Source organism: Dendrobates tinctorius, unplaced genomic scaffold (genome assembly GCF_039654945.1).
Source record: "Dendrobates tinctorius isolate UK_male_01 unplaced genomic scaffold, ASM3965494v1 ptg000117l, whole genome shotgun sequence".
In the NCBI taxonomy this organism is placed as follows: Eukaryota; Metazoa; Chordata; class Amphibia; order Anura; family Dendrobatidae; genus Dendrobates; species Dendrobates tinctorius.
The window spans coordinates 11,403,555-11,430,461 of NW_027361785.1; the positions used below are offsets into that span (position 1 = coordinate 11,403,555).

At 41.4% G+C, this 26,907-nt stretch overlaps 2 protein-coding genes and 1 long non-coding RNA gene across 6 annotated transcripts in view; 2 read left to right on the plus strand and 1 right to left on the minus strand.

The window, feature by feature from the left end:
* The window catches only part of LOC141101438 (lysozyme g-like), a 117,409-nt gene extending 116,538 nt beyond the window's left edge, over positions 1-871 (plus strand). For both annotated transcript variants that reach the window (XM_073590533.1, XM_073590532.1), the window contains exon 6: positions 644-871. In XM_073590533.1, the coding sequence (XP_073446634.1) occupies positions 644-777 (134 nt within the window). In that variant the 3' untranslated portion in view covers positions 778-871. The remainder of the gene's footprint in view (positions 1-643) is intronic.
* An 11,258-nt stretch (positions 872-12,129) lies between these two features.
* Positions 12,130-26,907, plus strand: part of LOC141101442 (uncharacterized) — a 161,318-nt gene continuing 146,540 nt past the window's right edge. Inside the window, exon 1 of the long non-coding RNA XR_012234977.1 lies at positions 12,130-12,224. This is a non-coding gene — a long non-coding RNA (uncharacterized lncRNA). The remainder of the gene's footprint in view (positions 12,225-26,907) is intronic.
* MITD1 (microtubule interacting and trafficking domain containing 1) overlaps positions 22,739-26,907 on the minus strand; it is a 32,109-nt gene continuing 27,940 nt past the window's right edge. For all 3 annotated transcript variants that reach the window (XM_073590536.1, XM_073590534.1, XM_073590537.1), the window contains one exon: positions 22,739-23,608. In XM_073590536.1, coding sequence (XP_073446637.1) covers positions 23,513-23,608 — 96 coding nt within the window. In that variant the 3' untranslated portion in view covers positions 22,739-23,512. The remainder of the gene's footprint in view (positions 23,609-26,907) is intronic.

The window sequence follows — 26,907 nt, forward strand, 5'->3', positions numbered from 1 at the left end:
GTGGGACGTTTTGTGGCCCAGGCTGCCAAAGGAAACACTGATGTCTGAAAGAGTCCTTAGTGAACTCGGTCATTTACCGAACTTTGGCCAAATTTTGACGATTTTTAGGAAAAATGGTCAGGAATCCAAACGAGCTACGTTCGTGCCGAATCTGAGATTGGCGAACGTGTTTCGAACAAGTTCACTCATCTCTAGTTGTCACCGACATCTGGTGAAAATTTCATAGCACCTTTAGAAATATATTTACAGTACTTAGAAAATTGGTGACGTGTTCAATACTTATTTCACCTGCTGTACATCTCCTTTTTTGGGTGCATTTCTGGTTTAAAAAAAAAAAAAAAAAAGAAGGGTTATTCCAGGCACCAAGTCATTTTATTTCTGTGTGTTGTTTCAATCCAAATCCTCAGAAATAGCCACGTCGGATGTCTTCTGGGTTGTGCATGCATAAAGAACATGAATATTAATGTACAGTATGTGTGTGTGTGTATATATATATATATATATATATATATATTACACACACACCTATTCGGTATATACTTAAATTGTAATCAGTAAAAAACAGCATACAGGTATACGTGTGTCTTGACAGCAGATATATATTTCGTACATTCCTATTAATTTCATGCATTATTTCACACAGGTGCTCTTGCAGCTTACAATGCTGGACCAGGCAATGTCACTAATTTGCATGATCCCGATAGCCGCACAACGGGCAAGGACTACTCTAATGATGTTGTTGCTAGAGCAAAGTTTTTTAAAAGTCAAGGATTTTAACTTCATAATACTAATAAAGTAACTATAGTGTGTGGTGAACAGCCTGTCTCTATGCAGTATTGTCATTCCATTACAAATAAACCTTCACAAATCAGTCCATGGCTATGTCTGTCTAATTTTCTTATTCTCTCTCACCTATTTAAGACACCAAGGAAGGTTTATACACAACAGTAGGAATAAACAAGGGAAAATAACCATAAACATTTGTTCAGAAAATCCTTAAAATGTCCCTGCACTGTTCATACGAAAAAAGTCATGCTTTGGCAAATAACTATTTCACAACATTTAGTAAAAGATGGAAATCCTGGATATGCTTCGCCTCAGGTCAAAATTTACCTGAAATCATTTGCTCCTGATCTCTCCTATTTTGTGATTCAGTTAATTGGTTATATTATTTTATATAAGCGAACATTTCCCTCTCTAAACAGAAATAAAGATATATAAACACTACTCTAGTTTAATGTAGGAATATTAAGTTGTACCTCTAATATATAACTACTGTTAAGGTATAGGTATTATATTAAATGTAGGACTATCTAGTTGTACTTCTACTATACTACTACTGTTATGGTATATAATATTTATTTATTTGATATTCCTACTGTATAAAGTCAAGGCATTACAATACTGCTATATTTGCATACCCTACGGCTGTAGACATGATGTAAAATACTACTGTTAACTTTATGAAAAACTTAATAAAGTTGTTTGAAAAGGGACATTAGGGGGGCACTCTAGAGTACTAATAGTAGAAGTAGTTAGCTGGTTTAGCTGGAATAGAAATAGTTAATTAGTTTGACCAATGGGTTGGTTTATGGGTGGAGTTTAGGAAGTGAGTCTGGGAAGACAGTTCTAGAAAGTGTGTAGGAAGTTCCTGAGAGAATTGGAGAGAGGTCTGGAGAGAAGCGTGCTTCATGTTAGGCCTAGTAAGAATGGCATCTGGGACGAATCCTCTGTTAGTATCACGAGTCACCTCCAGCAGCGTTCGGGGACCTACAGTCCATATTATAGTTGCAAGTGGCAGTTGGATCTTCGCTCAGGATGAGGAATATGAATGGGGAGCACTTGGAGATAGCTAGTCGGAGAATTCGGGAAGCTTCGGGCTTGGATACCAGAATGCAGAACGGGAAGCAAACGGGACAGACCAGGGAGAGTACAGGATGAGAGGAATTGATGTACAAGGAGAATGGTTGGACTGTTATCATCTTGAAGAACTCTGACCCTAGTAAAGTTTATTCAGAAAAGAAAATCCTTAAAAATGCTCATTCCATATAAGACTAAGGGTATGTGCACACAACATCTTTTAGATGCTGGGGAACCTACCAAGTTTTCCAAGGTGAGGATGCTTCAGGAAAATGTTGGTGGCATTTTCCCTTAACGGTATGTGCACATGTTGCAGCTTTGCCTGCAGCATTTTCTGCACGGAATCCGCATCCCTTGGCAGAATCCGCAGGTCAAAATCTGCACTTTTTTTGCGGATTTACTGCGGATTCTTTGCGGATAGGCTTGCGATTTTACCCCTGTGGATTTCTATAATGGAATGGGTGTAAGAACGCATGCGGATCCGCAAATAGAATTGACATGCTGAAAATAAACCGCTGCGGATTTCGTGTGGAATTTTCCGCAGCATGTGCACAGCATTTTTTTTCTCCATTGTTTTACATTGTACTGTAAATTACAACAAATCTGCAATGTGTGCACATACAGTACCCTAACAGTCTTGATTGGTGCTTTGACATCTTTGCAGTCTTTTTTTTAGTCTAAACTTTTTTTTTTTTTCTACCAAAATCATATTTATTGAAATTTTACATAGTTAAACAGGAAAACACATTACTTCCGCAAACAGTGCAGAGTAGATTAATAATACATCAAGAAAACAGATATACAAACGTAGGAGGCAAGGAATAAGGGGGGAAAAGGGGGTAGGTACACCTAAGTATACGACTGTAAATTACTTAGATCAAAGGTCTTAACAGAAACTGACCTGCTAAAGTGCAGGTTCCTGAATATCAAAGTGGCATATAAGCTAGACACATAGCAGGGTTCCTCGTGGGCAGGGAATATCAGACCTTGAATCGAAGTAGCACAAGCATCATCACGGTGGATTGAAGGAGAGACGGCTACCAAGCCATGGTTCCCAAATCTGGGACATTTTCTTTTTAGATGACGCAGATAATACCAGAGCCCTTTCGTATTGGCAATGAAGGTTCATCCTGTCAATCACAAATTGTATGGTCGGAGCGCTGGCCACTCTCCATTTGGATGCCACTGCCAGTCTAGCGGCTATAAACAAATGTGAGAACACTCCTCTCAACACATATGGGATCTCATCCAAACCAATATGCAATAAAACCATACTGGGTTGTAAGGCCATCTGGATCCCAGTTACCTCAGCTATCACATCCTGTAGGCTAGCCCAAAAATTTAGTAATTTTGGGCACGACCACCACATGTGGCTAAGTGTCCCCAACATACCGCAGCCTCTCCAACACAATGGGGAGCACTGAGGGCCAAAGTGAGCAACTTTAACTGGGTAATAGTACCAGCGTAAGTGGACTTTTTTCAATTGTTCCAGATGGTTTAAACATGAGGAAACTCTCCGAACCTCTAACACCGCCTCCCGCCACCCATCAGGCGCTAGGGTGACCTGCAAGTCATCCTCCCATTGTCTCATGAATTGCAGTTTAACCTCTGGGTCAGGATCATTCAGGGCTCTATACAAGATAGATACATTGTGAGTACTAGGTCCGGGCATCAGGAAGAGGCCATTTACTGTTCGGTCTAGGTTAGAATTAAAGATGTACGATGGTTGTGTAGTGTGTATAAGATGTCTTAGTTGAAAAAACTGATAATCTATGTCGAATATCTGGGTGTTTTGCAACTAGGCAGTCAAACGGCTTAATCGCTGTGCCGTCACACAGCTGATGAAGAGCTTTTACCCCAGCCAGTACCCATTGCTGTAAATCTATATACGGGATATGTAATTCTAGTGCCTTCAATGACACTTCAGTTAACGGGATTTTAATAAGAGTCGGGACCGTCTGTCTCCAAAAATGCAGTGCAGTAGACATGGTTGGTAGAGGGAGATTGCAAAGCCGCGGCCCAAAGGCTTCAACCTCTAACATAAATCGGGTGGAGCCTCTAGTCGCATAGAAATTTTCGATTTGCAACCATCTATGATCCTTATCTAGCTGCCACCAATCCCGCAGCCCCGCTACCACGGAGGCCTTATAATACACCATCAAATTTGGCAATCCCATTCCCCCCAGATCATAAGGGTAATACAAAAGGGACTTGGCCACTCGAGGAGTTTTGTGGGCCCATATGTATTTGTTTGTTAAGCGCTGAAGGTTTGTTATAATTTTGCTTGGGACCCTCAAAGGGAGACATCTGAAATAATATAATATCTTGGGGAGAATTTTCATCTTGAAAATATTAATTCTGGCCACCCAGGAGGTCATAAACAGATGTAAGGTGTCCAGCTTGGTCTTTATCTGTCTGAATAAAGCAGTATAGTTCGCCTCTATGATATGTTGAGAGTGTGTAAGCTTTATACCAAGGTAAGGCCTGATCAGTCCAACGAAAGGGAAACTTATTCTCTAATTCAGCTTTGGTGACCAAAGGGACCGCGACAGGGAATACCAGTGATTTGGATGCATTCAATTTGTAATAGGATACTGACGCAAACTCCTCTAGTTCAACCATGACGGCCGAAAACGACCGCTCCAGGTCCACACAGGCTATGATAACGTCGTCCACGTAAAGACCGATCTTGTGAGCAGCCGGGCCCACCATCAGACCTGAGATATCAGAGTTAAGACGGATTTTCTCCGCCAGTGGCTCCATGCATAATGCAAATATAATGGGGGATAGTGGGCATCCCTGTCGCGTCCCGTTAGTGATCAAAAAGGGGGTAGATACAAACCCAGAGGCTAGGACTCTGGCTGATGGGGTGGAATATATTGCTAAAATCGCCGAAAGGATGGGGCCCTCCAAACCAAACTTCCTAAGAACACTTCCCAAATATCCCCAGTGCACCCTATCAAAGGCCTTCTCAGCGTCCAAGGACAGGAATGCACTGGGAAGGCCCGACAGTTCCGCCACCCTAATGAGATTCAACTTTCGGCGGGTGCCATCCTTGGTTTCCCGGCCAGCCACAAAACCGACCTGGTCAGGAGAGACAAGAGAGGGGATTATCAAATGAAGGCGGGAGGCTAGCAATTTGGTATATATCTTTAAATCACAATTTAATAAAGCAATGGGTCTAAAATTCCCAGGACTATCAGGGGTCTTACCTGGCTTAGGGAGAGTGCTAATAGTAGCTTCCAAATTAGGGGCAGCAACTTTGCCTGAATCCCGCCAACTTGAAAAAAACCTCAATAGATATGGGGCCAGAAGTTCCTGAAAAGTGCGATAATATTCATTTGAAAGTCCATCCGGACCAGGCGCGGTGTGTAGCTTACTGCTTTTAATAGTTTTTTTGATCTCCTCTTCTGTAAATGGGGCGTTTAACAATAATAATTGTTCTTGGGATACACGCGGTAAATTAACTGATTGCAGATATGAATTGATTGCTACCTGAGTAGGTTGACGGGTCTGCGGGTCAGAATGTAAGTTATATAAATGGGAGTAGTACTTTACAAATGTCTCCGCGATGTCAATCGGATTCCTAACCAGACACCCATTCTGATCTTGTAAACCATCTATTCTGGATTTAGCCTCTCGTTTACGTACCCTACGTGCCAGTATTGCTCCCGCCCTATCTCCAGTGGCGTAAAAGTGAGTTTTAAGCTGAAAAGCGAACCCCGTATATCTCATCCGACACTGCCTGTGAGGGTGAGGTTTTATTCAGTGATTCCAACTGGTCAAGTCTAGCTAAGAGGTCATCCCGTATCCCTCTATTACGCTTCAGTATGGAGGCTTGTTGTATGAGATATCCCCGTATAACCACTTTATGCGCAGCCCATAGCGTTTCATCTAAAACTTCCCCATTATCATTAACATGGAAGTAGTGAGGCAACTCAGTAGAGATACCACACGTCACCTTCTCATTTAGTAAAAGAGACGGGTTCAGACGCCACCGAAAAGCAGGGTTCGCATGATGTTTTAACGCTAACTGTAACACAATGGGAGCATGGTCAGACCAGGTAATTAGTCCTATGCTGGAGGAGACGCACCTAGGAAGAACCGAAGTATCCACCAGAATATGGTCTATCTGAGTATATGTACGGTGTCGGAAGGAATAAAAGGTATAATCTTTTTCACTCGCGTGGGAGTACCTCCAGAAATCGTGTAGATGATATTTTTTGGCTATGCCTTTCATCTCCCCCCTAGGCCGAATGCCACCTCGTGAGCAGTCTAGATCCCTGTCCATGGGAAGATTAAAGTCTCCACAGTATATCTTTTCACCCTGCGCCAGACCATCCACTCTATGTAGTACTTTGCGGATAAATGTCTGTTGCAAATGATTTGGGGCGTAGATGACTGTGATAGTGTGCAACTCGCCATTCAATGTGCATATGAGGGACAGAAATCCGCCCGCAGGATCCGCTACCTTCCGAATACAATTGATGGCTAATGTATTTTTAAAGATGATGCACACCCCAGCCTTTTTAGTGTTATTATTAGCAAAGTAAATATTAGAGAACTGTGGGTGACGCAGCCTAAAATTATCAGCTTCTATCAGATGCGTCTCCCGCAGACAGATAATCTCTGCACCTGATTTTTTCCCCTCTTTCCATAGGATGGACCTCTTACAGGGGGAATTCAACCCCCTAACATTTAAAGACATAATGGTAACACTCATAATTATACATTATAAAACTTGCTATCACACATACATCTTCATGAACCCACATCATCCGCATCTGGGCTCGTGTGTTGGCAACATAGAGAACCACAGTAACCACATTAAAAAGACCCATCTCGGAGGTGCACCTAAAAAACAGGAGACAAGGGAAACAAAACACGGAGAAAAGTAAAAAAAATTCTAAACACAAAGTCATGCAGCCACTAGGCCAAAGGCCAGGCTAGTCAGGCAGTGAAATGCCTGAGTGGTCAGTCTTAGACCGCAGGTAAATGCCAGCTCAGGGCAGTTCCAAGGTTCACTCCCAAAAAGATGGAAAATAACCGAGAGTTATCTTGGACGGGGTGCTGGAGCAAAAAGGAAAAAAAAAACGGTGATAAAATCCGTAGCACCCTCACAGCATCTCATCCTCCTCTTCAAGTTTGAATCCAGTCCTGAACAATTTTCTTTCCCATCGGGTTCTGGCGGGGAGCAAAGGAAATCTTCCAATCGGTTAGTTTGTTCTCAGCCTATTTGGGAGATTGGCAGACCACACCACGACCTTCATAAGATATTATCAACCTGACAGGATTGAATCCCCATTTGTATCGGATATGAACATCACGTAAGGCTTTACAAACATGAGCGAATTCTCGCCTCCTTGCCAGCGTGGACGCTGATAAATCTGGGAACACCTGTAAGCCTTGGTATTCAGCAGGGAGCTCAGGGGGTTTCCTCATCCCCTGCATGAAGGCGTCTTTGGTAGTATAGAAGTGGACACGCGCCAAAGTGTCTCTGGGCAAGGCTGGGTCCACATGCCGGGGTTTGGGGAGTCTATGTATCCTGTCAATCGGGAAATCCCTGGGGAGCAAGGTTGGGAGTACAGTTTGCATGAATTTAAGCAAAAAGTCAGCCAGATCCTTATCTGGAATGTCCTCCGGTAAGCCCCTGACACGCACATTATTCCTTCGTGATCTATCTTCCAGATCATACATCTTATCCTGGACCACAGCCATATCCTGTCTCAAAGCTTCGTTCTCATCCACTATTGCATTTATAGTCTTGGCATATTCAGCCATCTTGCTCTCGACATGAGCAGTTCTCTCCCCCAGGGACGAGACTTCCCCTCTAATCTCTTGCAGCATGGACTGCATATCTTCCTTTAGGGAAGCACGAATGGAGGCCAGAAAGTCTCTCATGTCTCCTTTAGTAATGGGAGACAGGTTGTTGTGAGTCTCAGAAGCCCCCCTCCCCCCAGAGCCACCCGATGAGTGGGAGGAAGCTGAGGGGGAAGCCGCAGCCATTGTACCTGCAGCATGTGCAGTTTGTCCTCGGGGGAAGAAGTCTGGGAGTTTCAGCAGGAAACTGCGTTTCTGTGCTCTCCCTCGGGTCATCATGTGCCCAGGACCTTCCAGGAGCCGTTGCTGTGCACAGGGAGGAGGAGAGGTAATATAGAGTGCTGATATTAGCCGGTTTAAGTCCAGAGAAGCAGGAGCCTGTAAGTTATGTGGCCTCTCTGGTCTGCATGCAGGCCACGCCCCCCCTTTTAGTCTAAACTTTAACACTTACCGACGGGGCCTGTTTTGACATTCCTGACCATGCCAAGTTTTTTAAATGTGACCAGTGTCACTTTATATGGTAATAACTTTGGAATGATTCAACATTTCCCAGTGATTCTGAGATTGTGTCTCTCGCATCAATACCCGGCACTGCCGCCAGCATCCGAGACTGAAGCACTCAGCTGCATAGAAATACATGCAGCCGCACACTCTGGTCACAAGTGCCGATGGCAGTGCTGGGTATTGAGGCGAGAAACTTGTGCGAGTTTCTCGCATTGCAGTTGCAAGTGTGACCCCGGCCTTACAGGAGAAATTGTGTGGTTTATTTTCTCCACAGTGCAAAGATACCACATATGTGATGGAAAACTACCGTTTGGGTGCCTGGCAGTGCTCTGAAGGGAAGGAGCACCATTTGAATTTCAGGGCATCATTTTGGCTATTATAGATCGCCATGATGAATTTGAAGAGCCCCTTACATGCAAAACAGAAAAAAACTCAAGTGATCCCATTTTAGAAACTACACCCAGGGAAACCACACGTGATTCATGGAATTGTATAACATTGGCCTGTGAAAATGAAAAATTACAATTTTTTTCACAAAAATATTTCTTTAGCCCCAAAATTTTCACTTTCACAAGGGAAGCAGGAGTAATTGGGCAACACAATTTGCTGTTCAAATTTTCTAGAGTACGATGATACTCCATATGTGGTCGCAAACTACTTTTTGGACAACACTGCAGGGCTCAAAAGTGAAGGAGCAGTGTTTGAATTTTGGAGCCCCATTTTAGCTGGACGCCATGTCATATTAGAAGAGCCCCTGACATGCCAAGGTGTCATGATACCAGTGCTGGTGGACCTGCACTTCTGGGGTTAATGTTTTGATCTCAGTGCAGACTCTTACCTGCACACCTGGGACTTATTATGGTGGCCTCTCATTGGTTCTGGGAAAGCTTCTTATAGCCTGAGGAAGCTCCCATCCCCGTCAGTTATACTTTCGCCCTTGGCAGAGTTGTGTTGACCCCTGAGTGTGTTTGTGCTGTGTTCTGGTTGCTTGATACTTTGTGTGCGACTCGGTCTGTTCTCTGGATATTGCTTGTTGGATTCTGAATACTTGGTACCTTCTATGTCTGTTTGGTTTTGACCCCTGCTTGGCCCCGACTATCCATTCTGTCTCATCGCTGGTACTTTACTGCTATCTCTTTGCATGACCTCCGTTTTGCCTGACTCTGAGTATTTCTGTATAGTGTCCTGCCGATCTCTGGAAGCAGGACGCTAAGCCCCGCCCCTTGCAGTCACATGACCGTAGGTCTTTCACTGCTTGCTAAACTTCAGCGTCCCCAGGTCCTGTTTGTCTGTACTTTCCGGCCGTACCTGACCACGGGCCCCCCTACAGTGCGGGTGAGTCCCTGCTCAGCGGAGGCTGCACGCTGGTGCTAACAGAACCCTGACACAAAGATAATATAACACCGATTAGAATATCCTCTAACGGGTTACTGGATCATGTTGTCAAAGCAAAAAGGGCAAAAGGGTTGATTTCTTTAAAATGTCAATCTCTATTGAGTACAATTTTGGGAGACCCTATGGCACTCACTAAGTCCCGGTGGGAAGGGGAGGTGGACAGATATCGCCTGAAGCGTGTGAGGACATATCGGAAGCTACAGGAAAATTGTCAATAAACACAGCACAGAGAAGATCCCAGTTCATAGGGCTTATAGGTCACCAAAGATGATGAAAAAAATGAAGTTGAGAAGTGAAGATGAATGCCCGAGATGTAGTAGAGAAGAAGCTGACCTATTACATATGTTTTGGTCATGCCCCAAGCTTGAAGGGCTATGGGAGGATGTGGATAAATTGGGCGGAGAGGTGTTTAATGTACATTTGGACATGAAACCAAAACCGTGTATCCTGGGATATCTGGGGGACTGTGGTATTAATGCATCCATTCAATTGGGAATAGGCAAAATTTTGTATCATACAAGAAAGTGTATTGCCAGGCAATGACTCTCGTGCAGTCCGCCTGGGATTGAACAGATAATTATAGACTTGAATAACACCATTCTAATGGAGAAAAAGATATATATTAAGAGAGGTGCTGTTAAGAAATTTGGGGAACAAAGGGGAAAATGTACCCGGGTTGTTTCAGAGGCTCTCGCTGGAGATGTGATATTTAATACATTTATGTTAGAGTAGGATACAGAAGGGCATAGGAATTATATAATCTGAAGAATGAATGTATTAGTGAATATTGCAGAAACAAACACATAGGAAAAGAAGACATACCAGACAAGGGGAAGGGGGTGTTTTCGGGGAAGAGTTTAATTGGGGGTGGGGGAGGGAAAGTTTTGTTAATTGGTTTACAATAAAATTTTAAGGTTATACCATGATACAAGAATGTAATATGTATTGCTGGGAAATTGTGATTGTCACAATAAAAAATGTTTTTGATTAAAAAACATAGCAGAAATCCCTACAAGTGACCTCATTATGGAAACTTCAGCTCTTGAATAATTCATCTAGGGGTGTAGTAAGCATTTTTAACCCTCTGGCAATTCAGAGAATTGAATAACATTGGGCTCTGTAAATGAAAAATTACATTTTTGTCCCATTACAAGTTTTTAATTTTCAAAAGAGATAATAGGAAAAAAAACAAATGGTACAAAATGCTACCTAATTTCTCCTGAGTTCACCAGTTCCTCATATGTAGTCGAAAACTACTTTTGAGGCACAATGCAAAGCTCAGAATGGAAGGAGCGCCATAATGGAGTTAAGATTTTTGATGGAATGGTTTGAGAGTGCCATGGCAGGTCTTAAAAGCAGACCCCCAATAAGTGACCCCACTTTCCAAACTATATGTCTCAATGATATCATTATTATTATTATTATTATTATTATGCATTTATATAGCGCCATTTATTCCATGGCACTTTACATGTGAAAAGGGGAAATATAGACAAGTGTAATATATACAAGAGTAATATACAAGTGCAAGACAAAGGACAAGGGACACACAAGTACATAAGGAGAGGGGACCCTGCCCGAGAGGGCTCACAGTCTACAGGGATGGGTGAGGATACAGTGGGAGAGGGTAGAGCAGGTCGTGCGGTGGTTCAGTAGACCGAGGATCATTGCAGGCTGTCGGCTTGTCGGAACAGGTGGGTCTTCAGGTGCTTCTTGAAGGTTTCCGTTGATGGTGAGAGTCTGATGTATTGCGGTAGGGAGTTCCAGAGTATGGGGGAAGCACGTGAGAACTCTTGTATGCGGTTGGGAAGAAGAGATAAGGGGGGAGTAGAGAAGGAGATCTTGGGACGATCGAAGGTTGCGTGTGTGTAGGTACCTAGAGACCATGTTACAGATGTATGGAGGAGACAGGTTGTGGATGGCTTTGTATCATCTAACAGTATAGTGAGCATGAATGTTGACACCACAGGTTTGTCACAGAAGTTTATGCCATTGGGTGGTGAAGAAGAAAAAATTTAATTTGTACCACTAAAATGTTGTTTTAGCCCGAAGTTTTTAATTTTCATAAGAGCTAATTGGGAAAAAAAATGGACTGCACAGTTTGTTGTACAATTTCTCATGAGTGCACCAATACTCTACATGTAATCGGGAACTACTTTTCAGGGACAGTAAACAGCTCAGAAGGAAAGGAGTGCCATATTATTGTGCAGATTTTGCGGTTGTGGGTTGCAGGAGCCAGGTTACATTGAGAAATCCCATCAGGTGCCAGAAGAGCAGAACAAGGGGCATGTTTAGTGGGATGCAGGTGGGACATTCTTCCCAAATGCAGCCGGCACAGAGTCGCTGTCAGGCCATCTGATGCGACAGTCCGAGATGTCTCCCCAGTAAGTAGCATTTAGCCGCTCCCTGTAGTGGGAGTTGCTCGTTCTCTGAGCCAGCTGTCAAGCAGACAGACAGCTCAGAAAATGTGCAGAGTGCCAGCTCCCTGTGATCAATTGTACTCATGTCTTTCAGGTGCAAATATGATTGAAGCCCTGACCGCCTGCACTTCTTAGTCAGGGCGATGTCAGCAGCGTGATCAGGTCATGTCAACATACCGCTGATGTCACTCCTCGGCGTCGCATAGGTGGCAGAAGTGTGGTATGGTAAGTGCTCCAATGGATTTCTTTTTGCGGGAGACCAATTTCACTTTTCCAGAGCCTTTGTGCTACAAGTAACATGGAAACACCTATATTTCCGTTAACAAATGTTGGACCTGAGTTGGGACTTTTTTGTGAATTGAGTTGAAGCCTTTATTGTAAACATTTTACATTTGGATCATGTTATCCTGTGCTCTACGCTGTGCACTTGCATCGAGATTTACATGTATAAATCTCCAAATGACGCGATTCAGATGATACCCTTGGGATCCATGCACTCTATTGAGGCAGATACTTTAGACTCCATCTTGCCTCTGTTCAGGGTTGTCCTTCTTGTCAGAAATCCACAAAACTGTGGCAGTCTTTGCTTTTATGCACACTTAACCCTTCGCCACCTTGGATTTTTCTGTTTTTTGCTCCACTTCTTCCCAGAGCCATAGCTTTTTTATTTTTCTGTCAATATGTCCATGTGTGAGCTTCTTATTTTGTGGGACAAGTTGTACTTTTGAACGACACAATTGTTTTTCCAATTTAGTGTACTGGAAAATGGGGAAAAAATTCAAAGTTCGGTGAAACTGCTAAAAAACTGCAATTCCACAAGAGGTTTTTTACCATGTTCACTAAATGCTAAAACTGACCTGCCATTATGATTCTCCAGGTCATTACAAGTTCGTAGATACCAAACATGTATAAGTTCTTTAATATTTAAGTGGTGAAAAAAAATCCAGTTTGTAAAAAAAAAAAAAAAAAAGTCACCATTTTCCAAGACTCGTAGCGTCTCCATTTTTCATGAGGGGCTGGGTGAGGGCTTATTTTTTTCGTGCTCAGTTGATTTTTTTATAGATACCATTTTGGGTTAGATACCATCTTTTGATCGCCGTTATTGCATTTTAATACAATGTTGTGTCGATTAAAAAAAAACAACGTAATTCTGGTGTTTTTTATTTTTTCTTGTTACACTGTTTACAGATCGGATTAATTGAGCATTTATGAACTTGGAGATACCAAATATGTGTATATTTTTTTGTTTTATTTTGAATGGGGCGAATTGGGGGTGATTTAAACTTTATCTGTTTTTTCATAAGGTTTTTAAAAAATTTTTTTTTTTTTTTTTTTTTTTTTTTTTACTTTTCACTTGTTTCAATAGTATCCATGGGAAACTAGAAGCTGTGATCATCTGATCGCCTGTGCTAGAAACATTTAAGTTTGGAAAGGGGTTAAAAAGACGGACCCTGCTGGATCATAAGTCAGACAGAGTACAAAGTGACTCCATCTGCCTTATTATAGGGAATCTTTCATTGGTGGTTATGTCTGCATCATATATATCAGAAATGTACAGTGGCTTGCGAAAGTATTCACCTCTTTTGCATTTTACGTGTTTTGCTTCTTCACTACTTTGATTTTCAATTTTTTTCCGACGGTTTGCATCAGTTCATGTAAAGAACATGCCTACAACTGTGAATGTTTGGCTTTATTTTTATTTATAAAAAAAAAAATGACTGAAAACTAGTCACCGCAGCTAAAGTCAGTACTTTATAGAGGCTCCCTTTGTGGCAGCTACAAGTCGCTTTGGATAAGTCTCTATGACGTTCCACATTTTGCCTCTGGGATTTTTGCCCATTGCTCAATTCAAAACAGCTCCAGCTCCTTCAAGTTAGATGATTACCTCTGGTGAACAGCATTCTTCATGTCTGATCACAGATTCTCAATTGGATTAAGGTTTGGTCTTAGGCTAGGCCATTCCAAAACTTTTACATGTTTCCCCTTAAACCATACTAGTATTTCCATTTGTGGGAATTACTGACAAGATATGACATACCGGTACGTCATATGTCTGGAAGGGGTTTAATATTGAGCAGCTTCCAAGTGAAAGCCAAAGACATAATAAACATGCTACTTCTTTTAAAGCACCACTACAGCAGTTTTTTATTGCACTGTTGATGTGGTGCTTTAAAATGTAAGTTCCCTGCCCCCTTTCTCATACTCACCTGACGTCACCTTCATCATTTTCCAATGTCGCTCCCATCGGTCTTTGGTGAAAAGTAATCTGTTGGCAGCTCCAGTGTGTCATGAATAGCGCAGGAGGTCACTTTTCAATTCAAGTATATGAGAGCCTCATTCTGGCTTCCACAGACTGGCATGAGAGCTTGTGACGTAGCTTTTGACTTACAGCCAGTCAGAAGCTGCACTCACAAGATAGAGCTGCTGGACCGGAGCAGTGCTGAAAGACGCTGAAAAAAAACAAACGCTGGAGTGGTGCTTTAAACACTTCCCGGCTTTCAAAGCCTGAAGCGGTTAAAAGACGGAACATAAGCAAAACGTGTCATTTTTTACATAGGTATGCATTATGTTCATTCTTTTAGTGCTTTTTCAGTTGGGTGCCAGGAAAAATCTGCCTAAAAAAGACAAAATGTGCACATGAATCCTAGCCCAGAAGTAAAAAGAGACAATTTTTTTTAACCTTTTTGCACCATAACTTGTTTTCGCTTGGCGAGGTGAGGCCAGTTTTTTTCAATTCTGACTAGTGTCACTTTATGAGATAATAACTCTGGAACACTTCAATGTATCCCAGTGATTCTGAGACTGTTTTCTCGTGATATATTCTACTTCATGATAGTGGTAAAATTTATTCGATATGACTTGTATGACTTGTTTTTATTTCTGAAAATATCGGAAATGTGGCAAAAAATTTGCAATTTTCAAACTTTTAATTTTTATGCCCTTAAATCAGAGTTATGTCACACAAAATAGTTCATAAATAACATTTACCACATGTCTACTTTACATCAGCACAATTTTTGAAACATATTTTTTTTCGTTACGAAGTTAGAAGGGTTAAAAGTTGATCAGCAATTTCTCATTTTTCCATAAAATTAACAAAGCCATTTTTTTTACGGATCACATTTGAAGTAACTTTGAGGGGCCTAAATGACAGAAAATACCAAAAAGTTAAACCATTCTAAAAATTGCACCCCCTCAAGTTGAGCAAAACCACATTCAAGAAGTTTATTAACCCTTCAGATGACTTGATAGTGGATGCCATGTCACGTTTGGAGAGCCCCTACAAATGACCGAATTTTGAAAACTAAAACCCTCAAGGAATTTATCTAGATGTGTGGTAAGCACCTTGAACCCTAAGGAGCTTCATAGAATTTTATAATGTTGAGCCGTGAATAGAAAAATTAAAATTTTTCCCACAAAAATTTTATTTTAGCCCCAATTTTTTTATTTTCATAAGGGTTGCAAGAAAGAATAGACCCCAAAATTTGTTGTACAATTTCTCTTGAGTACGGCGATACAGCATATGTGGAGGAAAACTACTGTTTGGGTGCACGACAGTACTTGGAAGGGAAGGAGGGTCATTTGACTTTTGGAATACAAAATTTTCTGGAATCGATAACCGATGCCATCTTGGGTTTGGAGATCCCCTGAAATGCCTAAACAGTGGAAACCCCTCAAGGAATTTTATCTAGATGTATGGTGAGCATCTTGAACCCTCAGGATCTTCACAGAACTTTATAATGTTGAGCCGTGAAAATAAAAAAAAAATCACATTTTTCCTACAAAAGTGTTGTTTTAGCCCAAATATTTTAATTTTATTTTCACAAGGTTAACAGTGGATGCCAAAATTTGTTGCGCAATTTTTTCAGAGTTTGCCAATACTCAATATTTTTTGGACAACAATTGCTTGGGTGCATGGCAGGGCTCGGAAGGGAATGAACACTATTTTGGCTGGTTTTGGATATGTCACATTAGAAGAGCCCCTGACCTGCTAAAACAGCAGAAACACCCACAAGTGATCCCATTTTGTAAACTACACCTCTCAAGGAATTCATCTAGGGGAGTAGTGAGTATTTTTAATCCTCAGGCGATTCACAAACATGTATAACATTGGGCTGAGTAAATGAAATATTACTATTTTTTTCCACTAAAATGTTGCTTTGACCCCAAGTTTGCAAATTTTAAAAGGGGTAATAGGAGAAATTGAAAAGCAAATTTGTTATGCAATTTCTCCTGAGTACATCAAATAAGTGGTCAAAAACTACTTTTGAGGCACAGTGCAAAGCTCAGAAAGAAAGAAGCAACATATTACAGTGCAGATTTTGCTGCTCTGGTTTGAGGGTGCCGTGTCACATTTGCAGAGCCCCTGGAATTCCAGAACAGCAGAAACCCCCATAAACAACCCCACTTTACAAACTACTCCTCTCAATTAATTAATCTAGGGGTGCTGTAACCATATTGACACTACAGGTGTGTAACAGAATTTTATACTATTGTGCAGTGAAGAAAAAAATAATTATATTTCTACCACAAAAAAATTGTTTTAGTCCCAGATTTTAGATTTTCTCACAAGAAGTGGGTAAAAATGGTGGCAAAATGTGTCACACAATTTCTGCTGAATGTGGCAAAATCCCATATGTGGATGTACAGTGCTGATTAGCCACACAGCAAGACTCGCTATTTGACGCTACTTGGAGAATAAATTATTGTAGAATAGTTTGTGCACTCCATATACAGAGCCCCTAAGTACTAGAACAGCAGAATCCTCCCTCAAGTGACCCCATTTTGGAAATTGCACCCGTCTCGGAATTTATCTACAGGTGTAGTGACAATTTTGACTCCATAAGTGTTTTCCAGAAACAAGCAGCAATGGATGTTGCTGAGTGAAAATTGTAAACAGCCGTTGTAGTGACCAGTACGCTGTAGTGACCAGTACATTATGCCCAGCTCATGCTTCTGAAGACATGTACCTATAAATTAGGCGGGCTCTCATCTCCACTCAAATGCCAAACCTGTGGTTTAGGCACACTGTGGGGCTCAGAAGGGAGGGGGCATTTGGATTTGGGAGGGCAGAATTTGTTGGAATTCTTTTGGGGGTGAGGAACTATAGCGCTTTTACAGAGCCTTTGAACTATCAGTAACATGGAAGCCCCCTATATTTCCGTTAACAGATGACAGACTTGAGCGAGGGCTTTTTTTGTGAAATGAGTTGAAGCTTTGATTGTGAACATTTTACATAACATTTTGGATCACATTTATTTGGTGCTCTACGCTGAGCACTTGGAGTTTCCATCTAAATCTCTGAGTGACGTGATTCAGATGAATCCCCCAATGGATCCATTCACTATAATGAGGCAGCAGAGTTACTCTGGACTCCATCTGGCCTCTGTTCAGCGGTGTCCTTTTCAGAGGTGCACAAAACTGTCGCCTGACCGTGGTTTTTATGCATGCCTAAAAAGATGGATACCACAGGTCAGACAGTGTCCACAGTGCCTGCATCTGCCTAATTATAGGGAATCTTCAGCCGGGGTTCCGTATGAATCACGTGTTTCAGAGAATTAGGCAGAAACCCCGGTTTAAGCGCGCAGCACAGAGCACAGGATATATGTGGGCCCAGCCTTACTGCAATATTTGGGAGGCAGAATGAACAAATCAACAGCAGGTGATGAATTGGTTTTTATTTTTACGTGGTTCCTCTTTCGGTATTGGTGATTAGGCGACTTTATTCTTTGGGTCGGTGTGATAGCAGCAATATCAGACTTATATCAGGTTTCTATGTTTGGCTGCTGTCACACACTAAAAGACACTTTTTTTTTGCAAAAATCAAGTTTTTGCATCACCATATTTAGATAGCTATAATTTTTCCATATTTCTGCCAACAGAGTCATGTGATGGCTTGTTTTCTTGCGGGACAAGTTGACTTTTTTATTGGTACCATTTTTGGGCACATGACATTTTTTGACCGCTTTCTATTCAGATTTATGGGAGGCAGAATGAACAAAAACAGCAATTCAGGAATTGATTTTTTTGTAATTGACGTTCCGAGTGTGGTAAAATTGATACGCCAGCTTTATTTTTCAGGTTAGTATGATTATAGCAATACCACATTACCAACAATTCTGCAAAGGTGAGTGGGCCAAAATGTTGTTAAAGATTTATTGCCAGTTTATCGCAAATGCTTGATTGCAGTTGTTGCTGCTAAGGGAGGCCCAACCAGTTATTAGGTTTAAGGGGCAATCACTTTTTCAACCAGGGCCCTGTAGATGTGGATTTCTATTTCCCTTAATAATAAAGACCTTCATTTAAAAAAAATGCATTTTGTGTTTACCTGTGTTATCTTTGTCTAATATTTAAATTTGCTTGGTGAGCTGAAACATTTAACGGGAACCTGTCAGCAGGATTGTGCATATCAACCTAGACACACTGTAAGGTCGGCGCCAGTATACTGATTAAAATGATACCTGGGTTGAGGAAATCCGTCTTATGGTTGTTTCTTAATCTTTATTTTCAGTTTTGTGCTAATGAGATTCTCGTGCCCTAAGGCGGGGTTGGTGTATATGAAGCCCTGATTATATATTGATAATGCAGACTGCTGACAGGTCACTGATCCCTCACTGATCTGCCCCTACTTTGCATAACGAACACCAGCACATACTGAATAAAAAAAAAACGTTTCTGCAGGCAGGTGCCAGCCGTGGCACGACCACGAGAATCTCATTAATACACAACTGAAAATAAAGATTAAGAAACAACCACAAGATGCATTTCATCAGCTCAATATGTGTAGGTTACTATGCACAATCCTGCCGACAGGTTCCCTTTAAATGTGACAAACATGCAAAGGATAGGAAACCAGGAGGGGCAGACACTTTCACACAACTGTAAACATACGTCTTTATTAGCTTAGTATTTATTTATTTTTTATTCATTTAGTGATTTTTTTTAAACTAGCTTTAAAACATTTAACTTTTTTTTTTTTACTTCGTCCCCGCATGGGACTTAAATTTTTATTTTTCTATACACATGTATAGCATTGGATGAGACCTGTCAATTTTACTCTGGCAGATTGCCTGTTAGTCTTAGCTGCTTGCTGAGTCTAAGGCCGGCTTCACATTTGCGTTCGGCCGAGCTGCAGACTTCCTCCGTGAAGCTCCGCCCACTGCCTCATCGCCTCCGGTTGGCTCCGCCGACTTCTGCATGCGGCCTATGTACCTATCTTTAAGACTGGGTACGCACGCCGTGCGGATGTGTCCGCATGCGTCGTTTTGACAATGCGGCGACCTGCGTCAAACGCAGCGTGTTGCAATTTGTTGCGGTCACCGCACTGTCAAAACGACGCATGCGGACACATCCATCTGTGGACGTTGGGCCCTCAGACCATCCTCATGGAGTCAGTTTCTAAACGTTTGTGCAGACACATGCACATTTGTGGCCTGCTGGAGGTCATTTTGCAGGGCTCTGGCAGTGCTCCTCCTGTTCCTCCTTGCACAGAGGCAGAGGTAGCGGTCCTGCTGCTGGGTTGTTGCCCTCTTACAGCCCCCTCCACATCTCCTGGCGTACTGGCCTGTCTCCTGGTAGCGCCTCCAGCATCTGGACACGACGCTGACAGACACAGCAAACCTTCTTGCCACAGCTCGCATTGAAGTGCCATCCTGGATGAGCTGCACTACCTGAGCCACTTGTGTGGGTTGTAGAGTCCGTCTCATGCTACCACGAATGTGAAAGCACAACCAACATTCAAAAGTGACCAAAACATCAGCCAGAAAGCATTGGCTCTGAGATGTGGTCTGTGATCCCCTCCTGCAGAACCACTCCTTTATTGATTGTGTCTTGATAATTGCCAATAATTTCCATCTATTGTCTATTCCATTTGCACAACAGCATGTGAATTGATTGTCAATCAGTGTTGCTTCCTAAGTGGACAGTTTAATTTCGCAGAAGTTTGATTTACTTGGAGTTATATTCTGTTGTTTAAGTGTTCCCTTTATTTTTTTGAGAAGTGTATTTTTTGGTATATAACAATAAAATGAGTCATGTGACAAACTAAACTTGAACAATACATGACAATATAATGATTGTGTGATTCAAAGACCATAATCTTAGCCATTTAGACCATAAACTTAGTTTAATTTGAATCTTTCCGCTTATTCTACCCCCCATTCTGAACTGATTACATGTGTAGGTAATAAGAACACAACTGTGATTCCATTCCATGAATAAACAAAAGTGCTGCTGTAGTCCTGAGAAATTGACTTTTAATAATGTTAAGAAATGAGGATTGAAGTGCTCTAGGTGGGACAGAGCACTTCCACTGCCTCAGATCCCATGTCCATTCTCAGCCTAAGGTCTCACTCACACGAGCATATAAATCAGAAGAGTGCAATTCGAGAAAACATCGCATGGCACGCTGAAAAATGTTATTCAATGGGTCTGTGCTCATCTGTGATTTTTACCTTAGATCTAAACAAACTGAGAAAAAAAAAAATCTCAGGATGCTGCGAGTGGATGCGAGAATTGGATGACACTCGCCAGTGAAAATCAAAGGGTGCGAGAAAAAAAATTGGACAGCACACAGCCCATGTGTGTTCAGTCCAATATTTAAGCACACATCTCAAAAGGAAACCTGAAATTTCATCAGCCAAGTACAGTAAATTCACAGCCAGAATCCTCAGAATAGAATAGATAGGCCACATGCCTCTTCTTATCTTTATGTATCTAACAGATTATGGGATTGTTAGTCCAGGAGGCTTGCAGTGGGTTTTTTTTGCATTTTGTGATGCTTCATTTTTCTATATTTAGAGATAGTTGTCATGTAGGTATATAATTTCACAAGCACCCTACATATAATAAACTTGCACCCTTTATTGCCTTTCATGTGGCACCAGAGGGGGTGTTTAGCTTTGTTTAAATAAATAATTAAGAAAAAAACTGTGAGGTCCATCTATTTTTTTTTAACAAGCAAATGTAAAGCAGCTGCAGGCTTATATTATCAGGCTGGGAAGGTCCATGGTTCTTCATCTCCTCCCAGCCTAAAAAATAGCAGCCCACAGACACCCAGAAGTGGTGCATCACATTAGATGCGCCAATTCTGGCATTTTGCCTGGCTATCCCAGATTGACCTGGTGAAGTTACAATCGCGATAATGGTACTTGGGGTTTATGTCAGCTGTGATTTTTCAAAAATCACAGCTGACATCAAGCTCTGGTGTTAGTAATGGAGAGGTGTCTATTAGACACCCCTACTACTAACCCAGGAATACCACATGTCAGGACCCTGGGCAGGGGAGGAAGTAAAAGAGAGTATACAGACATTACAGCAGGGGATCACAGCTGCTGGTTTCTGTGAGGCAAAACCTGTTTAAAAACAGGCAGGGAAATGTTTTACCTCACAAAAAGAATCAGGTGTGATCCCATGCTGTAATATCTGCATACTCTTCTCCTGCTTCCCCCTGTGCCCAGGAGATGAGGTATGACCAGATCATGTCCCTGCACGGTCAGATACAGCCATTACACAATACACAGCAGGGGAACAGTCATAAGATTCTCAGCGCAGCAACATTTTTTTTTTTGTTACACATATTATGGAACTTATTTTTATTCCAAGGTTAAATGATTAAAATTTACTTTATACATGGGACAACCACTTTAAGACAAACTTTAATAACCTATCGCTAAAAAAAAGCCATCATTTTATGATGAATGGGTGTTCTACTGCTAGGACCGAACACTCACTCTCATTGACTTTAATGGATCTGTGATGGTGAAACAGCTCAAGTTACAATCAGCAGTCAGTTATCTATAATGCGCTAGAGTTTCCATCTGAAGTTACATTTGTAATTCTGGTTATGTATAAATACAGTCATGAAAAAAACTAAATTCCCTACCATTCTCCCTATTTTTTATAGTTACTTAACTTCCTGTGACGTTTCGTTTGATGGGATTCTCAAAAGGAACATCACAGAAGGATGGCCCCACAGTCACTTCCCCACAGCTTCTATCACCGCCCGAAACAGGATGTCGTCATAGGGCAACGCTGCGGTCACTTACCATAGCTTCGGTGACCGTCATCCCTTAATGATGTCCTATGTCAGTAGCTGTGATGGAGAAGTGACCGTAACTTCAGTGTCTGCCACACCACACTTCTTTTGTCCCCACTGTCTGCATCTTCAGTGGCCGCCGCCACACTTTCTGTCCCTGTCTCACGCAATTTTCATAGCTTCCACCGCACTCACTGCTTCCCTCCCCACTAGTTCGTTCACTGAAATGAGATTTCACCAGGGGCAGATATAGAAGCTGTGAGGCAGCAATGGTGTCACTAACCCTGTTTCTATTACCGCACCCCAATGTATGCTGTAAAAACAAAATCCCATAAACAATGTCAAAATTGCATTTTATTCTCTACAATTTAATCGCTCTTGGAATTGTATTTACATTTTCCAGTACATTGTGTGGTAAAATGTATGGTGTCAATTAAAAGTACAACTCGTCCTGCAAAAAAAAATCCTTCAAACATCTCTGCATACATATATTCAGAAAAATTAAAATTGGCTGCGGCAGGAAGTTAATATTGCTATTTTGACATATACCAGGAAAATTTTATATGTGGAATGCCTTTTTAAAAGCAAATCAACCATTATTTGGTTTCCTTTGCGCATATATTTTCAGTAATGTGTCATGTTTTCTGTAAACCTGAAAACGTGTTAATAAAATCATTCTTTAGAAAGTAAAATATACACCAAATTCATTAGATATATTTTTTTATTAAAAATAAATACATATAAAATACAACGCTGAAGTACATTTCTCAATGTGAGAACAGAAAGAAAGGGAGCCCATATAATAATCATTTTAGTAAAGCTTTGTCATGCAAATAATATCACCAAAAACACAAAACTCACTCAGTGCTTGGCATGTAATAACAAAATCATTATGGTACTTGGTGAAGTGACAAAATACATGAGTACAGGTAATGTATCAGAATGATTAGAAAAGCAAATTCATCTAGAACATTCAGTAAAAATGCTGAGATGAAATGGAGAAACATTATAATAAGCCGGAGATCAAAAAAAGAAACTGAACTCCAATACAATAAAAAACGGCACTTAGAAAAGCTCAGATTATTATGGCCCTTTTTGTTTATAACTAGAAAAGCAAATTATGTCGCCTGTACTTCCAAATATGCCAATATATCAGATGAATGAATAAAACAGTAAAATACATGTGGCGGGATAAGAACACTTGTCAGTATAGCTATTGTGCTTGCATGCTTTATACTGTGGTACATTGTCATCTGCAAACACATCAAGCACAAATAAATTATATTATGTAACCAACTTGTTTCCCACATGGGATATTCCAGATAAACAGCCGGACACTGGGAGAAACAGTGCACAATACAGAAGAGCTTCGTTATCCCACTCACATAAGTAAGGTACATCTACCTGCACTGTGGCAGGAACATATTTCAGCTTCACCCTGATGCCCTTTCAGATCACTGCATTGTACAGACTTTAGTCATGTTTTCCGAGTGTGGTTATTATGGAAAATATCAACTGACGTCTCATAGCAGGGCCGCAAGTCATAGTCACAGTAGCCTATGGAGAACCGGCTCTAGAAAATAGAATAAAAAAAGTAAAGAATAAAACAAATAGATATTTAAGATAAAAAGGGTTAAATATTAGATTAGCAAATTCAAAGCAACACTTAATACCGCAAGACTCAACAGGAATGTAAAAACATAGATTCCCTGTTATCAAAAGGGTTGCAATTTTCGCAATTTCGAACTGACAAGCTCTCGTTTTACTAGACAACATAATGGCTTGTGTAAATGGCCTTCCATTGCAGGCGACTCCGGAGGTCTGAGGCTTTTACGAAAATAGTGTCTGCCTCTGTTCGAAGTTACAGCACCACTGCAGCCTGTAATTGGCTGCAGTGGTCAGGTGCTTAAAAGATATATAGATATCTCTTTCTATATGTCTATCTCTCACATATCTGTCTATCTAGCTATCTACAGTGGGTACGGAAAGTATTCAGACTTCTTCAAATTTTTCACTCTTTGTTTCATTGCAGCCATTTGGTAAATTCAAAAAAGTCCTTTTTTCCCCATTAATGTACACTCTGCACCCCATCTTGACTGAATAAAAACAGATGTACAAATTTTTGTAAATTTCTTTAAAAAAAAACCCCTGAAATATCACTTGGTCATAAGTATTCAGACCCTTTGCTCAGTATTAAGTAGAAACACCCTTTTGAGCTAGTACAGCCATGAGTCTTCTTGGGAATGATGCAACAAGTTTTTCACACCTGGATTTGGGGATCCTCTGCCATTCTTCCTTGCAGATCCTCTCCAGTTCCGTCAGGTTGGATGGTGAATGTTGTTGGACAGCCATTTTCAGGTCTCTGCAGAGATGCTCAATTGGGTTTAGGTCATGGCTCTGGCTGGGCCAGTCAATAATGGTCACAGAGTTTTTTTGAAGCCACTTCTTTGTTATTTTAGCTGTGTGCTCAGGGTCATTGTCTTGTTGGAAGGTGAACCTTCGGCCAAGTCTGAGGTCCAGAGCACTCTGGAAGAGGTTTTCATCCAGGATATCTCTGTACTTGGCCGCATTCATGATTCCTTCAATTTCAACCAGTCGTCCTGTCCCTGCAGCTGAAAAACACCCCCACAGGATGATGCTGCCACCACCATGTTTCACTGTTGGGATTGTATTGGGCAGGTGATGAGCAGTGCCTGGTTTTCTCTACACATACCGCGTAGAATTATCACCAAAAAGTTCTATCTTCGTATCATCAGACCAAAGAATCTTATTTCTCATAGTCTTGAAGTCCTTCATGTGTTTTTAGCAAACTCTATGTGGGATTTCATATGCCTTGCACTGAGGAGAGACTACCGTTGGGCCACTCTGTCATAAAGGCCCTACTGGTGAAGGGCTGCAGTGATAGTTGACTTTGTTGAACTTTCTCCCATCTCCCTACTGCATCTGTGGAGCTCAGCCACAGTGATCTTGGGGTTCTTCTTTACCTCTCTCACCAAGACTCTTCTCACATGATTGCAAAGTTCGGCTTGACGGCCTGGTCTAGGAAGACTTCTTGTGGTCCCAAACTTCTTCCATTTAAGGATTATGGAGGCCACTGTGCTCTTAGGAACCTTGAGTACTGCAGAAATTATTTTGTAACCTTGGTCAGATCTGTGCCTTTGCCAAAATTCTGTCTCTGAGCTCCTTGGCCAGTTTTTTGACCTCATGATTCTCATTTAGTCTGACATGCAGTGTGAGCTGTAAAGTCTTATACAGACAGGTGTGTGCCTTTACAAATCAAGTCCTATCAGTTTAATTAAACACAGCTAGACTCCAGTGAAGGAGCAGAACCATCTCACGGAGGATCGCAAGGAAATGGACAGCATGAAACTTAAATATGAGTGTCTGAGCAAAGGGTTTGTATACTTATGACCATGTGGTATTTTAGTTTTTCTTTTTTAAGAAATTTGCAAAAATTTCTACATTTCTCGTTTTTTTTCAGTCAAGATGCAGAGTGTACATTAATGAGAAAAAAAAAAGAACTTTTTAAATTTACCAAATGGCTGCAATGAAAAAGTGAAAAATTTAAAGGGGTCTGAATACTTCCTGTACCCCCACTATATCTCTATCTACTTTTTTTACTGTAACTCCTTTACTTTTCTGCTTATAAGTTCAATATTTGGCTTGCGGTAAACTAAGGGTGCCGTCACACTAAACAATGCACCAGCGATCCCGACAACGATACGACCTTGTCAGGATCGCTGGTGCCTCGCTACATGATCGCTGGTGAGCTCTCAAACAGGCAGACTCACCAGCGATCAGGACCAGCGAGGACGCTGGTATCCAAGGTAAATATCGGGTAACTAAGCGCGCGCGTCACTTAGTTACCTGCTGTGTACCTTGGACACCAGCTCCCAGCGCGAGCACGCAGGTATCCAAGGTACACAGCGGGTAACTAAGCGATATTAGTTACACGCGCTCTTAGCTACCCAATATTTACCTTGGATACCAGCTCCCAGCGTCTGCTTACAGCGCTGGGAGCTGGCTGATCGTTGGTCTCCCGCTGTCACATGCCAGCGATGCGCGCTGGCCAGCGTGAGACCAACTATCAAAAAATGGCCCAGGACATTAGAGCACGATCAGCGATACCCGGCAGGAATAAGGAAAAAAAAAATGAGAGATTAGGGGAGGAGTTGCTGAGTTTTTTTTTTTTTGGCATTTTCTGTGTTTAGCGTTCCTTTAAGATTTCATATGAAATGGAATAAGCAATATATTATACTCAGCAGCAGGCTCCTGTGAGGCCCTGAAATGTACTAGTATGCTTACTGTCCTGTGAGAGTTTTTTAGACATACAGCCAGGATTATAAGAGTTTCAAAACCCAACAAAAACCTGTTTAGCACATAAAAACGCAGAAGGATCAGCTGTAAATGTGAGCCGGGAGGGTTTGCCAGTTACAACGCTATACTATGAAGGTTACAATATAGGTTACAGTAAAACTGCAGGCTAGTTACAGCCTATGAAAGGGTCGACATCAATCCTCTTATAATCCCATGATGATACTGTCATTCTCAAAATTTAAGGCCACTGCCCGATCCTCTGCGTAATATAATATTCTGTCTGGTAAATTATGTTGTCTATTAATTGAAGAATTTATTCATACAGAATGGGTCAAGACAAGTGTTCAGGGCATCTAATGTCTCTGCATTATGAGAGTCTAGGAAAGTAAGGGTATTGAAGATCGACCCAAACAAATATATTTAGCAAAACCCACAACAAGGATAAAACACTGAAAATTAAAGAGGTTTTCCCACAAACAAAAGTACATTTTAATCAATAGATCTTTGAATAAAAGTATACTGCACATTTGGATGTGTTTAAATAAAATGTTCCTG